Source organism: Bufo gargarizans, chromosome 4 (genome assembly GCF_014858855.1).
Source record: "Bufo gargarizans isolate SCDJY-AF-19 chromosome 4, ASM1485885v1, whole genome shotgun sequence".
Lineage (NCBI taxonomy): Eukaryota > Metazoa > Chordata > Amphibia > Anura > Bufonidae > Bufo > Bufo gargarizans.
The window spans coordinates 508,462,083-508,480,117 of record NC_058083.1 but is presented as its reverse complement, the minus strand read 5'-3'; the positions used below and the strand labels follow the sequence as shown (position 1 = coordinate 508,480,117).

General features: G+C 45.0%; 1 protein-coding gene across 1 annotated transcript in view; it reads left to right on the top strand.

Annotated features, from left to right (window-relative positions):
• The window catches only part of USH2A (usherin), a 426,892-nt gene that overhangs the window by 60,019 nt on the left and 348,838 nt on the right, over positions 1-18,035 (top strand). Inside the window, exons 5-6 of the mRNA XM_044291289.1 lie at positions 16,709-16,859; positions 16,941-17,083. Of these exons, the coding sequence (XP_044147224.1) occupies positions 16,709-16,859; positions 16,941-17,083 (294 nt within the window). The remainder of the gene's footprint in view (positions 1-16,708; positions 16,860-16,940; positions 17,084-18,035) is intronic.

Sequence of the window (18,035 nt, the reverse complement as noted above, 5' to 3'; positions counted from 1 at the left end):
TTTTTCCTTCTGTGGGCAGTGGATGGCTGAGCAGTCTATTTCTTGTGGGTGGATAGACCAGGGATTCAGTGAGGGGAGTTTTGTTGACCAAAAACTGCAATTCTTTCATTGTGTATTGTTTTACGGTGTTCACCTTGCAGGATGAATAGCATGATTTGAGGTTCAGATTTTTACGGACATGGTAATGCAAAATATGTATATTTTTTATTGTATATATTTTTATGCGTTTTTTTTTCATCTTTGTAAAATTTTTATTCAACTTTTTTAAGGGACTTACTGTGTGATAACTTGGCTGCTTACAATACACTGCAATACACTGCCTTCTGCAAACCTTCATAGTCTTCCAGACTTGGAAAGCATGGAGGTCATTATTAGGTCACAGAGTGCCTTGACAAACACTCAAGACCCTGGGTTCCTGCGGGCAATCAGCTCTCTCCCTCTGTCTTACTGCTTAGATGCCACAATTCTAAGGGGTTGAAAGGCTGGGAGAAGCCTAAAGCACTGCTTTCCAGGAGGCTTCTTTGGTGCTCAGGAAATTTGACAAATCTTATGGGAGTCCCGGAGATCTTCTAATCTTTTTGGGAGCCTCCCAGGTATTTCGGGAGAGTTGGCAACCATGATGTGATTTAGAGTAAGAGGGCTCATGCTCCTTCTAATCGCCTACTGCTCCAGAGTTGACAACCATGATGTGATTTAGAGTAAGAGGGCTCATACTCCTTCTAAGCCCCTACTGCTCCATTGCCACCACCCCACCTGTAGAAGGAAAAGCTTTGCAAGCCGCCTCTCTCAAGAGGAACTCTATTACTAAGAAAATGACAAATATATGTAATGCCCTTTTCTCACAGAAACTCATAGCGCATTAATAGTTGTGTGGTTGGGCAACTCTCTTGAAAGTCAGAAGCTGCTATGGAGGCACACGAAGCCAACACACACTAGGGTCAATTTGTCTATTTTTGGAAACAAACAGGGGGATAACATACAAACTCAATGCAGATGTTGTCCCTGTTCATATTTGAACCAAGGTCCCCAGCGAGGCAAGGCACCAGTGCTAATCACTGAGCCATTGTGCTGCCCAGCAAGCAGTTGCATGGAAAGTTGGCCCAAGGGTCTTGGAAAAGAGGGGGGGGGGGGCAACAGGCCTTTCTGTCCTTGGTTTGAAAACCTGACACAGTTATAAGGTCCCAATGTAGTTCCTGTTGGGCCCCTACCTTGGTTGTAGTGTTTTTTTAAATGTCCTGCTATTTAACTTTTGTTTTGTCATCTTCATTAGAGTTGAGCGAACACCTGGATGTTCGGGTTCGACAAGTTCGGCCGAACATCCCGGAAATGTTCGGGTTCGGGATCCGAACCCGATCCGAACTTCGTCCCGAACCCGAACCCCATTGAAGTCAATGGGGACCCGAACTTTTCGGCACTAAAAAGGCTGTAAAACAGCCCAGGAAAGAGCTAGAGGGCTGCAAAAGGCAGCAACATGTAGGTAAATCCCCTGCAAACAAATGTGGATAGGGAAATGAATTAAAATAAAAATTAAATAAATAAAAATTAACCAAAATCAATTGGAGAGAGGTTCCATAGCAGAGAATCTGGCTTCCCGTCACCCACCACTGGAACAGTCCATTCTCAGATATTTAGGCCCCGGCACCCAGGCAGAGGAGAGAGGTCCCGTAACAGACAATCTGTCTTCATGTCAGCAGAGAATTAGTCTGCATGTCATAGCAGAGAATGAGGCTTCACGTCAGCCACCACTGCAACAGTCCATTGGCATATATTTAGGCCCAGCACCCAGGCAGAGGAGGGAGGTCCCGTAACAGAGAATCTGTCTTCATGTCAGCAGAGAATTAGTCTGCATGTCATAGCAGAGAATGAGGCTTCACGTCAGCCACCACTGCAACAGTCCATTGGCATATATTTAGGCCCAGCACACACACAGGCAGAGGAGAGAGGTCCCGTAACAGAGAATCTGGCTTCATGTCAGCAGAGAATCAGTCTGCATGTCATAGCAGAGAATGAGGCTTCACGTCAGCCACCACTGCAACAGTCCATTGGCATATATTTAGGCCCAGCACACACACAGGCAGAGGAGAGAGGTCCCGTAACAGAGAATCTGTCTTCATGTCAGCAGAGAATTAGTCTGCATGTCATAGCAGAGAATGAGGCTTCACGTCAGCCACCACTGCAACAGTCCATTGGCATATATTTAGGCCCAGCACCCAGGCAGAGGAGGGAGGTCCCGTAACAGAGAATCTGTCTTCATGTCAGCAGAGAATTAGTCTGCATGTCATAGCAGAGAATGAGGCTTCACGTCAGCCACCACTGCAACAGTCCATTGGCATATATTTAGGCCCAGCACCCAGGCAGAGGAGGGAGGTCCCGTAACAGAGAATCTGGCTTCATGTCAGCAGAGAATCAGTCTTCATATCATAGCAGAGAATCAGGCTTCACGTCACCCACCACTGTAAGAGTCAATTTTCATAAATTTAGGCCCAGAACCCAGGCAGAGGAGAAAGGTCCCGTAACAGACAATCTGGCTTCATGTCAGCAGAGAATCAGTCTTCATATCATAGCAGAGAATCAGGCTTCACGTCACCCACCACTGCAACAGTCCATTGGCATATATTTAGGCCTAGCACACAGGCAGAGCAGAGAGGTCCCGTAACAGACAATCTGGCTTCATGACAGCAGAGAATCAGTCTGCATGTCATAGCAGAGAATGAGGCTTCACGTCAGCCACCACTGCAACAGTCCATTGGCATATATTTAGGCCCAGCACCCAGGCAGAGGAGGGAGGTCCCGTAACAGAGAATCTGTCTTCATGTCAGCAGAGAATTAGTCTGCATGTCATAGCAGAGAATGAGGCTTCACGTCAGCCACCACTGCAACAGTCCATTGGCATATATTTAGGCCCAGCACCCAGGCAGAGGAGGGAGGTCCCGTAACAGAGAATCTGTCTTCATGTCAGCAGAGAATTAGTCTGCATGTCATAGCAGAGAATGAGGCTTCACGTCAGCCACCACTGCAACAGTCCATTGGCATATATTTAGGCCCAGCACCCAGGCAGAGGAGGGAGGTCCCGTAACAGAGAATCTGGCTTCATGTCAGCAGAGAATCAGTCTTCATATCATAGCAGAGAATCAGGCTTCACGTCACCCACCACTGTAAGAGTCAATTTTCATAAATTTAGGCCCAGAACCCAGGCAGAGGAGAAAGGTCCCGTAACAGACAATCTGGCTTCATGTCAGCAGAGAATCAGTCTTCATATCATAGCAGAGAATCAGGCTTCACGTCACCCACCACTGCAACAGTCCATTGGCATATATTTAGGCCTAGCACACAGGCAGAGCAGAGAGGTCCCGTAACAGACAATCTGGCTTCATGACAGCAGAGAATCAGTCTGCATGTCATAGCAGAGAATGAGGCTTCACGTCAGCCACCACTGCAACAGTCCATTGGCATATATTTAGGCCCAGCACCCAGGCAGAGGAGGGAGGTCCCGTAACAGAGAATCTGTCTTCATGTCAGCAGAGAATTAGTCTGCATGTCATAGCAGAGAATGAGGCTTCACGTCAGCCACCACTGCAACAGTCCATTGGCATATATTTAGGCCCAGCACCCAGGCAGAGGAGGGAGGTCCCGTAACAGAGAATCTGTCTTCATGTCAGCAGAGAATTAGTCTGCATGTCATAGCAGAGAATGAGGCTTCACGTCAGCCACCACTGCAACAGTCCATTGGCATATATTTAGGCCCAGCACCCAGGCAGAGGAGGGAGGTCCCGTAACAGAGAATCTGGCTTCATGTCAGCAGAGAATCAGTCTTCATATCATAGCAGAGAATCAGGCTTCACGTCACCCACCACTGTAAGAGTCAATTTTCATAAATTTAGGCCCAGAACCCAGGCAGAGGAGAAAGGTCCCGTAACAGACAATCTGGCTTCATGTCAGCAGAGAATCAGTCTTCATATCATAGCAGAGAATCAGGCTTCACGTCACCCACCACTGTAAGAGTCAATTTTCAAAAATTTAGGCCCAGAACCCAGGCAGAGGAGAAAGGTCCCGTAACAGACAATCTGGCTTCATGTCAGCAGAGAATCAGTCTTCATATCATAGCAGAGAATCAGGCTTCACGTCACCCACCACTGTAAGAGTCAATTTTCATAAATTTAGGCCCAGAACCCAGGCAGAGGAGAAAGGTCCCGTAACAGACAATCTGGCTTCATGTCAGCAGAGAATCAGTCTTCATATCATAGCAGAGAATGAGGCTTCACGTCAGCCACCACTGCAACAGTCCATTGGCATATATTTAGGCCCAGCACCCAGGCAGAGGAGGGAGGTCCCGTAACAGAGAATCTGTCTTCATGTCAGCAGAGAATTAGTCTGCATGTCATAGCAGAGAATGAGGCTTCACGTCAGCCACCACTGCAACAGTCCATTGGCATATATTTAGGCCCAGCACCCAGGCAGAGGAGGGAGGTCCCGTAACAGACAATCTGGCTTCATGTCAGCAGAGAATCAGTCTTCATATCATAGCAGAGAATCAGGCTTCACGTCACCCACCACTGCAACAGTCCATTGGCATATATTTAGGCCTAGCACACAGGCAGAGCAGAGAGGTCCCGTAACAGACAATCTGGCTTCATGACAGCAGAGAATCAGTCTTCATATCATAGCAGAGAATCAGGCTTCACGTCACCCACCACTGTAAGAGTCAATTTTCATAAATTTAGGCCCAGAACCCAGGCAGAGGAGAAAGGTCCCGTAACAGACAATCTGGCTTCATGTCAGCAGAGAATTAGTCTGCATGTCATAGCAGAGAATCAGGCTTCATGTCAGCCACCACTGCAACAGTCCATTGGCATATATTTAGGCCTAGCACACAGGCAGAGGAGAGGTTCATTCAACTTTGGGTAGCATCGCAATATAATGGTAAAATGAAAATAAAAATAGGATTGAATGAGGAAGTGCCCTGGAGTCCAATAATATATGGTTATGGGGAGGTAGTTAATGTCTAATCTGGACAAGGGACGGACAGGTCCTGTGGGATCCATGCCTGGTTCATTTTTATGAACGTCAGCTTGTCCACATTGGCTGTAGACAGGCGGCTGCGTTTGTCTGTAATGACGCCCCCTGCCGTGCTGAATACACGTTCAGACAAAACGCTGGCTGCCGGGCAGGCCAGCACCTCCAAGGCATAAAAGGCTAGCTCTGGCCACGTGGACAATTTAGAGACCCAGAAGTTGAATGGGGCCGAACCATCAGTCAGTACGTGGAGGGGTGTGCACACGTACTGTTCCACCATGTTAGTGAAATGTTGCCTCCTGCTAACACGTTGCGTATCAGGTGGTGGTGCAGTTAGCTGTGGCGTGTTGACAAAAGTTTTCCACATCTCTGCCATGCTAACCCTGCCCTCAGAGGAGCTGGCCGTGACACAGCTGCCTTGGCGACCTCTTGCTCCTCCTCTGCCTTGGCCTTGGGCTTCCACTTGTTCCCCTGTGACATTTGGGAATGCTCTCAGTAGCGCGTCTACCAACGTGCGCTTGTACTCGCGCATCTTCCTATCACGCTCCAGTGCAGGAAGTAAGGTGGGCACATTGTCTTTGTAGCGTGGATCCAGCAGGGTGGCAACCCAGTAGTCCGCACAGGTTAAAATGTGGGCAACTCTGCTGTCGTTGCGCAGGCACTGCAGCATGTAGTCGCTCATGTGTGCCAGGCTGCCCAGGGATAAGGACAAGCTGTCCTCTGTGGGAGGCGTATCGTCATCGTCCTGCCTTTCCCCCCAGCCACGCACCAGTGATGGACCCGAGCTGCGTTGGGTGCCACCCCGCTGTGACCATGCTTCATCCTCATCCTCCTCCACCTCCTCCTCATCCTCGTCCTCCTCGTCCTCCAGTAGTGGGCCCTGGCTGGCCACATTTGTACCTGGCCTCTGCTGTTGCAAAAAACCTCCCTCTGAGTCACTTCGAAGAGACTGGCCTGAAAGTGCTAAAAATGACCCCTCTTCCTCATCCTCCTCCTCCTCCTCCTGGGCCACCTCCTGTTCCATCATCGCCCTAAGTGTTTTCTCAAGGAGACATAGAAGTGGTATTGTAACGCTGATAACGGTGTCATCGCCACTGGCCATGTTGGTGGAGTACTCGAAACAGCGCAACAGGGCACACAGGTCTCGCATGGAGGCCCAGTCATTGGTGGTGAAGTGGTGCTGTTCTGTAGTGCGACTGACCCGTGCGTGCTGCAGCTGAAACTCCACTATGGCCTGCTGCTGCTCGCACAGTCTGTCCAGCATGTGCAAGGTGGAGTTCCACCTGGTGGGCACGTCGCATATGAGGCGGTGAGCGGGAAGGCCGAAGTTACGCTGTAGCGCAGACAGGCGAGCAGCGGCAGGATGTGAACGCCGGAAGCGCGAACAGACGGCCCGCACTTTATGCAGCAGCTCTGACATGTCGGGGTAGTTGTGAATGAACTTCTGCACCACCAAATTCAGCACATGCGCCAAGCAAGGGATGTGCGTCAAACCTGGCTAGTCCCAGAGCTGCAACGAGATTTCGCCCATTATCACACACCACCAGGCCGGGCTTGAGGCTCACCGGCAGCAACCACTCGTCGGTCTGTTGTTCAATACCCCGCCACAACTCCTGTGCGGTGTGGGGCCTGTCCCCCAAACATATGAGTTTCAGAATGGCCTGCTGACGTTTACCCCGGGCTGTGCTGAAGTTGGTGGTGAAGGTGTGTGGCTGACTGGATGAGCAGGTGGAAGAAGAGGAGGAGGAAGCCGAGAAGGAGGAGGTGGCAACAGGAGGCAAAGAATGTTGCCCTGCGATCCTTGGCGGCGGCAGCACGTGCGCCAAACAGCTCTCCGCCTGGGGCCCAGCTGCCACTACATTTACCCAGTGTGCAGTTAGGGAGATATAGCGTCCCTGGCCGTGCTTACTGGTCCACGTATCTGTGGTTAGGTGGACCTTGCTACAGATGGCGTTGCGCAGTGCACACTTGATTTTATGGGATACTTGGTTGTGCAGGGAAGGCACGGCTCTCTTGGAGAAGTAGTGGCGGCTGGGAACAACATACTGTGGGACAGCAAGCGACATGAGCTGTTTGAAGCTGTCTGTGTCCACCAGCCTAAATGACAGCATTTCATAGGCCAGTAGTTTAGAAATGCTGGCATTCAGGGCCAGGGATCGAGGGTGGCTAGGTGGGAATTTACGCTTTCTATCAAATGTTTGTGAGATGGAGAGCTGAACGCTGGCGTGTGACATGGTTGAGACGCTTGGTGACGGAGGTGGTGGTGGTGGTGTTGGTGGTACATCCCCTGTTTGCTGGGCGGCAGGTGCCAACGTTCCTCCGGAGGCGGAGGAAGAGGCCGAGGCGGCAGCAGCAGAATAGGCCGAGGCGGCAGCAGCAGAAGAGGTAGCAGGGGGAGCCTGAGTGACTTCCTTGGTTTTAAGGTGTTTCCTCCACTGCAGTTCATGCTTTGCATGCAGGTGCCTGGTCATGCAGGTTGTGCTCAGGTTCAGAACGTTAATGCCTCGCTTCAGGCTCTGATGGCACAGCGTGCAAACCACTCGGGTCTTGTCGTCAGCACATTGTTTGAAGAAGTGCCATGCCAGGGAACTCCTTGAAGCTGCCTTTGGGGTGCTCGGTCCCAGATGGCGGCGGTCAGTAGCAGGCGGAGTCTCTTGGCGGCGGGTGTTCTGCTTTTGCCCACTGCTCCCTCTTTTGCTACGCTGTTGGCTCGGTCTCACCACTGCCTCTTCCTCCGAACTGTGAAAGTCAGTGGCACGACCTTCATTCCATGTGGGGTCTAGGACCTCATCGTCCCCTGCATCGTCTTCCACCCAGTCTTGATCCCTGACCTCCTGTTCAGTCTGCACACTGCAGAAAGACGCAGCAGTTGGCACCTGTGTTTCGTCATCATCAGAGACATGCTGAGGTGGTATTCCCATGTCCTCATCATCAGGAAACATAAGTGGTTGTGCGTCAGTGCATTCTATGTCTTTCACCGCTGGGGAAGGGCTAGGTGGATGCCCTTGGGAAACCCTGCCAGCGGAGTCTTCAAACAGCATAAGAGACTGCTGCATAACTTGAGGCTGAGACAGTTTCCCTGGTATGCATGGGGGTGATGTGACAGACTGATGGGGTTGGTTTTCAGGCGCCATCTGTGCGCTTTCTGCAGAAGACTGGGTGGGAGATAATGTGAACGTGCTGGATCCACTGTCGGCCACCCAATTGACTAATGCCTGTACCTGCTCAGGCCTTACCATCCTTAGAACGGCATTGGGCCCCACCATATATCGCTGTAAATTCTGGCGGCTACTGGGACCTGAGGTAGTTGGTACACTAGGACGTGTGGATGTGGCAGAACGGCCACGTCCTCTCCCAGCACCAGAGGGTCCACTAACACCACCACGACCATGTCCACGTCCGCGTCCCTTACTAGATGTTTTTCTCATTGTTATGGTTCACCACAACAACAAATATATTATTTGGCCCAATGTATTGTATTCAAATTCAGCGGGATATAAATTTGAGGCCTAGTATTTAGGCGCTGGGTGACCGGTATGGATTTAGTGACAGAATTAGACTTGGAAATTCACAGAAGCGTGTGTGTGTGAAGTTATTCTGAATGACCCAATGTGCACCTTGAATATTATATACCCTTTTAGGGATAGATTTCAAATAGCTCTGATATAGCAGAAACCACTAAATTATGAAATTGCTAAATTGGGAATTGTATTTCAACCCAGAACAAGAAATGTGCTTTGAACGGACACTAAATAACTCGCCCAGCTAACAGCACTAGGGACGAGATTTAGCGGGATATAAATTTGAGGCCTAGTATTTAGGCGCTGGGTGACAGGTATGGGTTTAGTGACAGAATTAGACTTGGAAATACACAGTAGCGGGTGTGTGTGAAGTTATTCTGAATGACCCAATGTGCACCTTGAATATTATATACCCTTTTAGGGATAGATTTCAAATAGCTCTGATATAGCAGAAACCACTAAATTATGAAATTGCTAAATTGGGAATTGTACTTCAACCCAGAACAAAAAATGTGCTTTGACGGGCACTAAATAACTTTCCCAGCTACAACAGGACAACGGTAACGAGAGATTTAGAGGGATTTAAATTTGAGGCCTAGTATTTAGGCGCTGGGTGACAGGTATGGGTTTAGTGACAGAATTAGACTTGGAAATACACAGTAGCGGGTGTGTGTGAAGTTATTCTGAATGACCCTATGTGCACCTTCAATATTATATACCCTTTTTGGGATAGATTTCAAATAGCTCTGATATAGCAGGAACCACTAAATTATGAAATTGCTAAATTGGGAATTGTACTTCAACCCAGAACAAAAAATGTGCTTTGACGGGCACTAAATAACTTTCCCAGCTACAACAGGACAACGGTAACGAGAGATTTAGAGGGATTTAAATTTGAGGCCTAGTATTTAGGCGCTGGGTGACAGGTATGGGTTTAGTGACAGAATTAGACTTGGAAATACACAGTAGCGGGTGTGTGTGAAGTTATTCTGAATGACCCTATGTGCACCTTGAATATTATATACCCTTTTAGGGATAGATTTCAAATAGCTCTGATATAGCAGAAACCACTAAATTATGAAATTGCTAAATTGGGAATTGTACTTCAACCCAGAACAAAAAATGTGCTTTGACGGACACTAAATATCTTGCCCAGCAACAACAGTACAGCGGTGGGTAACGAGAGATTTAGAGGGAATTAAATTTGAGGCCTAGTATTTAGGCGCTGGGTCACCGGTATGGATTTAGTGACAGAATTAGACTTGGAAATACACAGTAGCGGGTGTGTGTGAAGTTATTCTGAATGACCCTATGTGCACCTTCAATATTATATACCCTTTTTGGGATAGATTTCAAATAGCTCTGATATAGCAGGAACCACTAAATTATGAAATTGCTAAATTGGGAATTGTACTTCAACCCAGAACAAAAAATGTGCTTTGACGGGCACTAAATAACTTTCCCAGCTACAACAGGACAACGGTAACGAGAGATTTAGAGGGATTTAAATTTGAGGCCTAGTATTTAGGCGCTGGGTGACAGGTATGGGTTTAGTGACAGAATTAGACTTGGAAATACACAGTAGCGGGTGTGTGTGAAGTTATTCTGAATGACCCTATGTGCACCTTCAATATTATATACCCTTTTTGGGATAGATTTCAAATAGCTCTGATATAGCAGGAACCACTAAATTATGAAATTGCTAAATTGGGAATTGTACTTCAACCCAGAACAAAAAATGTGCTTTGACGGGCACTAAATAACTTTCCCAGCTACAACAGGACAACGGTAACGAGAGATTTAGAGGGATTTAAATTTGAGGCCTAGTATTTAGGCGCTGGGTGACAGGTATGGGTTTAGTGACAGAATTAGACTTGGAAATACACAGTAGCGGGTGTGTGTGAAGTTATTCTGAATGACCCTATGTGCACCTTCAATATTATATACCCTTTTTGGGATAGATTTCAAATAGCTCTGATATAGCAGGAACCACTAAATTATGAAATTGCTAAATTGGGAATTGTACTTCAACCCAGAACAAAAAATGTGCTTTGACGGGCACTAAATAACTTTCCCAGCTACAACAGGACAACGGTAACGAGAGATTTAGAGGGATTTAAATTTGAGGCCTAGTATTTAGGCGCTGGGTGACAGGTATGGGTTTAGTGACAGAATTAGACTTGGAAATACACAGTAGCGGGTGTGTGTGAAGTTATTCTGAATGACCCTATGTGCACCTTCAATATTATATACCCTTTTTGGGATAGATTTCAAATAGCTCTGATATAGCAGGAACCACTAAATTATGAAATTGCTAAATTGGGAATTGTACTTCAACCCAGAACAAAAAATGTGCTTTGACGGGCACTAAATAACTTTCCCAGCTACAACAGGACAACGGTAACGAGAGATTTAGAGGGATTTAAATTTGAGGCCTAGTATTTAGGCGCTGGGTGACAGGTATGGGTTTAGTGACAGAATTAGACTTGGAAATACACAGTAGCGGGTGTGTGTGAAGTTATTCTGAATGACCCTATGTGCACCTTCAATATTATATACCCTTTTTGGGATAGATTTCAAATAGCTCTGATATAGCAGGAACCACTAAATTATGAAATTGCTAAATTGGGAATTGTACTTCAACCCAGAACAAAAAATGTGCTTTGACGGGCACTAAATAACTTTCCCAGCTACAACAGGACAACGGTAACGAGAGATTTAGAGGGATTTAAATTTGAGGCCTAGTATTTAGGCGCTGGGTGACAGGTATGGGTTTAGTGACAGAATTAGACTTGGAAATACACAGTAGCGGGTGTGTGTGAAGTTATTCTGAATGACCCTATGTGCACCTTCAATATTATATACCCTTTTTGGGATAGATTTCAAATAGCTCTGATATAGCAGGAACCACTAAATTATGAAATTGCTAAATTGGGAATTGTACTTCAACCCAGAACAAAAAATGTGCTTTGACGGGCACTAAATAACTTTCCCAGCTACAACAGGACAACGGTAACGAGAGATTTAGAGGGATTTAAATTTGAGGCCTAGTATTTAGGCGCTGGGTGACAGGTATGGGTTTAGTGACAGAATTAGACTTGGAAATACACAGTAGCGGGTGTGTGTGAAGTTATTCTGAATGACCCTATGTGCACCTTCAATATTATATACCCTTTTTGGGATAGATTTCAAATAGCTCTGATATAGCAGGAACCACTAAATTATGAAATTGCTAAATTGGGAATTGTACTTCAACCCAGAACAAAAAATGTGCTTTGACGGGCACTAAATAACTTTCCCAGCTACAACAGGACAACGGTAACGAGAGATTTAGAGGGATTTAAATTTGAGGCCTAGTATTTAGGCGCTGGGTGACAGGTATGGGTTTAGTGACAGAATTAGACTTGGAAATACACAGTAGCGGGTGTGTGTGAAGTTATTCTGAATGACCCTATGTGCACCTTCAATATTATATACCCTTTTTGGGATAGATTTCAAATAGCTCTGATATAGCAGGAACCACTAAATTATGAAATTGCTAAATTGGGAATTGTATTTCAACCCAGAACAAGAAATGTGCTTGAACGGACACTAAATAACTCGCCCAGCTACAGCACTAGGGACAGATTTAGCTGGATATAAATTTGAGGCCTAGTATTTAGGCGCTGGGTGACCGGTATGGATTTAGTGACAGAATTAGACTGGGATATGGCCAAAAAATGAACAGACTATTGCTGGTTAAATGCACTTGGTGTGACAGCTTCACCCTGATGTAGGCTTTAGCCAAAAAACAACCACACCATTGAGGGTTAAATGCACTTGGTGACAGGCGCAGCTTGCCCCTGATTTTGTATATGGCCAAAAAATGAACAGACTATTGCTGGTTAAATGCACTTGGTGTGACAGCTTCACCCTGATGTAGGCTTTAGCCAAAAAACAACCACACCATTGAGGGTTAAATGCACTTGGTGACAGGCGCAGCTTGCCCCTGATTTTGTATATGGCCAAAAAATGAACAGACTATTGCTGGTTAAATGCACTTGGTGTGACAGCTTCACCCTGATGTAGGCTTTAGCCAAAAAACAACCACACCATTGAGGGTTAAATGCACTTGGTCGCAGCTTGTGCTGGCGCACCACAAGACACAAAATGGCCGCCGATCACCCCAGAAAAATGAGACTGACAAACGGTCTGTGCAGCCTAAAAACAGTGAGCAATTGAGTATCAGCAGCTCAATGGTCCACAGCTGCAGATCGATCAGTTAATCAAGTCCTTTGGAGGAGTTAATCTGCCTAATCTCGCCCTACTGTCGCAGCCGCAACCTCTCCCTACGCTAATCAGAGCAGAGTGACGGGCGGCGCTATGTGACTCCAGCTTAAATAGAGGCTGGGTCACATGGTGCTCTGGCCAATCACAGCCATGCCAATAGTAGGCATGGCTGTGATGGCCTCTTGGGGCAAGTAGTATGACGCTTGTTGATTGGCTGCTTTGCAGCCTTTCAAAAAGCGCCAAGAAAGCGTCACAAAAGCGCGAAGAAAGCGACGAACACCGAACCCGAACCCGGACTTTTACGAAAATGTCCGGGTTCGGGTCCGTGTCACGGACACCCCAAAATTCGGTACGAACCCGAACTATACAGTTCGAGTTCGCTCATCCCTAATCTTCATCTCAACCCTATAAGACACCATGCACACTCCTTAATACAACACACAATAATATCTACAGTATGAACTTATCTTTAGCAGCTAATAAAAAAAAGCAACAATGCATGAGCTATTAATACGGCCTCAGCTATTTCCAAATTCAAATGTAAAGTCAACATATCTGTCTGGAAAGCAGATCAAAACGAAACATAGTACAATGAAAGTTTTAAAAAAATATATATATCACTGCACCACGCAGACTGATAAATTTCAGAAAAAATAAGTTGCTCTCCAGCATATCTCTTGCCATTTTCAATTCCTAGTCATGTAATGACACAGCTGAATCACTACAGATGGAAATCTAGTGAAAAATGCTCAGCGGCTCTATAGCAACAATATCTAGCCAGGACCTGAATTATTTGTTGGCACAACTCAATTTCAACACTGATTCCTATATTAAACTCTGCAAGAAGATATTCGGCAATGACCCAGTTTATCAAGAGCACGCATTGTGGTGCCATTTATTTCATGTGTATTCATAGTCTTGCCTGGTATCTGCATCTCTCAAGTATGCCCGTTAGGGCTACTCCTCGTAGGCTTTCATTTCTCATCAACGCTCTTCATTGTACATTGATCGAGGGGAATCATGTCGGTATCCGCTCTGGCAGATGCAAAAACATCTTGACGGTTACTCAGAGGAATTGTGTGTGGATAATATTTCATGCGCACTGGAGATACAAAATAAATAATCGGGAAATACACAGAGTTCAAACACAGTCTATGTCAGGAGCTCATTTTCTTCCTTCTCTGGGGAAAGTACCTTGAGAACCATCTTTGCTGGTAAAGTAATGCCCATTTGTAGTCTGGGAGAGCTGAACTAACAAAAAAAAATTCTACAAGTAATTGTAACTTTCTTTTAGAGCATAAATCATTTACAAATGTTCAGTTTTTTTGGTTCAAACTGGCCAAAGCATTGGTTTCTAAATTTTGAGATCTATTCTAAATCTTAAAAAAAAAAAAAAAAAAATATTTTATTTTGCAAATTTTGATTTACTTTTTTTTTTCATATAGGAATTTATCAGTGCCAGTAAGAAATGAACTGCATCCATGTACTTGAGTTATTCTCAACAATTATTTTTCATCAAATTGGGAATACATTTCTATAACATTTTTAAGAACATATAGCAATATAACAGATGGAATGTATCAGCTATATTTTTATCACTAATTAAAAGGACTAGTTAGCTTTCTTGATATGTCTGTTTTAGTAAATGTTTGTCGTAGTAAAGTACATATAAAGTACTGCGACACAGCACAGGACGAGAAGCAGCACCCATTAAATAAACACATATGCCATACATAGTAGGACAGCACAATATACAGTACAGGCTAACCTACACTATACATCGCACCACGTGCTACACTAACATTCCTAATCACTCAAGGTAAACACAATCCAACAACAAAGCAATATAGACAAGTGATGGGGTTGGAAAGAGGGGAAATCCCATGACCGAAGCTTTATTGAAGAACAGACACAAAAAAGGGAAGAGAGGGCAGAAGAGGGGGGGTTAGTCCTCTTCTCCATTGATGTCTGGGCTGTCCAAGATGGAATAGTTTTTGAGCAGGCTGTGGATAAGTCTGTGGCAGTCCAGGATGGACATGCTCTTCTTCTTCAAAATGATTGTGGATTGCCTTGAGCTTCCACAAGTCGAGCTACAAACCCTCCATATGGTGCTCACTCACAAAGTGTATGATGTTTCTGTAGTACCATGGAGCAAAGTAGTTATAAGGGATGGAGCTGTCCTACTTGTCCCTGTCTAGACATCACCAAAGGGGTAGGAAGAAAAATCGGGACATGGTCTAGCATTGACTTCCTGCAGTTGACCTTGGCCCCTGAAGCTTGTCCGAACTCCATGCAGGTCTGGACAAGTGCATTCACTAAACTCTCGTTAGCGCAGAAGATGGTTACAACGTCTATGTAGAGTAAGCACTTGACCTCAAAGGGTCCTGGTATTGATGTGGTGATCTCTCTGATCTCTTCATTCTGCTGGATCATCTCAGCGAAGAGCGCTATAACACAAGAAAAAAGGAGAAGTGAAAGAGGGCAACCTTGTCTGACTCCGAAGAGCACCAGAAAGGGGTCAGTCTTCCAGTCATCCACCAACGCTGTGCTGTAAATGTCAAGGTACATCAGGTTACCATACAAACAGCTTAGCTTGTGCAAAGCCTTGCCCATATTTTCATGGGAGACTCGGTCAAAAGCCTTTTCTTGATTGATGCTGACCAGGATGGTGTGTACACGGTGATCTTTGATGTATTGTACCATGTCTCTCATGACAGCAAGACTGTTGGCAATCCTGTGGCCATGAATGCCCTATGTCTGATCCGGGTGGACGATCCTTCCAATGACACCCTTCAGCCTGTTGGCCAGTACCTTAGTGAGGATCTTGTAATCTATGTCCAGACAATCCCCATCCTTTGTCCTTGATTGAATGCTTCCGGTCCTGTCTCAAAGTTCAGTCAAATCAGTGTGGCCGGATTGTTCTAATAAAGAACAAGTTACATTTCCGACCCTTCTCTAGATTCTCCACCTTGGAAAAGAAGATGATTCACTTGGATTCTAAGTGTCTTTTCAGGCTCTTTTTGGTATCCTTCTTCAGCTCCTCTCCGACATCCCAGCCGCATAGATGAATGCTTTCAGCTTTATTAGAGGTTATTTATCACTGCTTCCTGTAATGATAATTAGATGACTGCTGACTCCCCCCTTAGTGTACAAAGCACATGTTAAAAAGTGACAGTAAGTGTCAGCCTATGGTGTGTGCTGTGTGCAACCGTAATACAGTAGTTTAGATTTTTTGTAAATATATTAATGGTGACTTGGTTACAATTTTCAAAAATCTTTTACAGTGGGTAATTTTTTAACCTCAACATATTTTCTACAGCATTGATCTCATTATAGACCCTTTAATACTTATATCTGCTATGACATCTAAAAGATGTGATATTTTCATGTACATGTCCCCACTAAGAACATTAAGAACCGCACACTTACCTGTTCAGACCCTCATGAGGCTCCTGTCTATATAGGCATCGCACAGATGTTATCTGTAATTATACATTTCTTGGTCTCATGAATTGAGAACATAAGGACAGAAAAAAGGAACAGATTTTCTCCAGGCACATAATATACATCATATATTTACTGTTTGCTTAGTTTGCATTGAAAAGCTACCTTTTAAAGGTAATGTACCATAAAAGTAAGGTTTATCTGCATGAAGAATAAAATTGTTGCTACAGGTAAGAATCTAGGTTTTAGTGTTACGTTAACCCTGTTAGCCCGGTGGTAATGCTGAAATAAGATTTGGTGCGGAGGTAGTTCATCAGTGAAACATTAAATTAAATGGTCCATGTTAACATCGCTGTTGATCCTGAGGAAAAGTTTTTTCCAGTATATGGAGCATTTCAATTTTATCCAACATATGCTCTCCACAGTTTTCTCTGCTCTAATTCATCCATGTTTTCCGACAGCTCCAGATGGTGTACTGCCTCCGAGGCTTTCATCTGCCAACCCGACCAGTCTTCAGGTTGTCTGGTCTTCACCAGTTCGAAATAATGCTCCTGGCTTACCCAACTATCGACTCCAGATGAGATCGACGAATCCCACCCAAAAAATCACAGAGTAAGCAAAACTGTATTTTTTTTTTCCTTCTCCTTTGTAGGGTTTTGATCAATAATATTTATTTTTCATTTAACTTCCTAGAGAGTTTTTGGGGCCCAGTGGTTCCTTCACTTATACAATTAAGAATCTCCAACCATACACTACATATGAAGTGAGGATCATCGCCTCTAATGCACATGGAGATACCTACAGCAAATGGGCTAACATGTCTACGGAACAAGACAGTAAGTGAAAACTCAAGGTTAAGTGTTCGATAATAGAAAATGTTTAGTTTGCATTTCTTGATAGACAAGTGGGGAAATGACACTGGCAGTACATTTTTGAATTTTAGCAATCATTTAAAAAAAATATTAGTATTAGTAGACAAACATTACAAATGTTTATATAGGGGAAGGCGGCATGACCTTCTTCTAATAATCTTTTTATACACTGGTCTGTAACTAGGACATCTTTTACGTCTAGAGAAAAGAAGGTTTCACTACTAACATAGACAGGGATTCTTTACTGTAAGAGCAGTGAATCTATGAAGCTCTCTACCAGTGGTTATAATGGCTGATTCATTGCATCAATTCAAGAAGGGTCTGGATGTATTTCTTACAATTAATTACAGTGTATATTGCAGGTTATTGGTACTAGATTTCAGAAGAAGGGATCTATTCTGATTACCAGATATGGAGTCTGGAAGGAATTTTTCTCCTTTAAAATGGAGCATTTGGAATATTGACCCAATGAAAACCTCTCTGGCTTTCATTGGGTCAATATGGAAGGATTATAGGTTGGAGCTGATGGGCTTGCCAACTATGTAACTATATAATGCTCTATTCCGTACGCCACGACCAAGGACTACGTCGAACACAAAATTCTCAGCACTGCACAGCTGTAGGCTTTTTTTTTCCCATTATTATTTTGTTCTCTTTATGCCCTTTTGCTGCAGTGTAACAAGTAGAAGCAATATGGCTAATCAGATGTGTAATGGGAAGGCGCAATTGAAAGCTCCTGAGCTCAAATGTAAAATCTGTAACATGACTGCACTCCTATCATGTGCCATTTATAATACTAGTATCAATGTGGCATAGAGTATTTTTGGGTCCCCCAGGCACTAGGGCCTTGGTGCCTAGGTGCAATTGCATAGCTATGACCATAGAAAGGGGGCTCACAGCAGTAATGTGTCTTTTA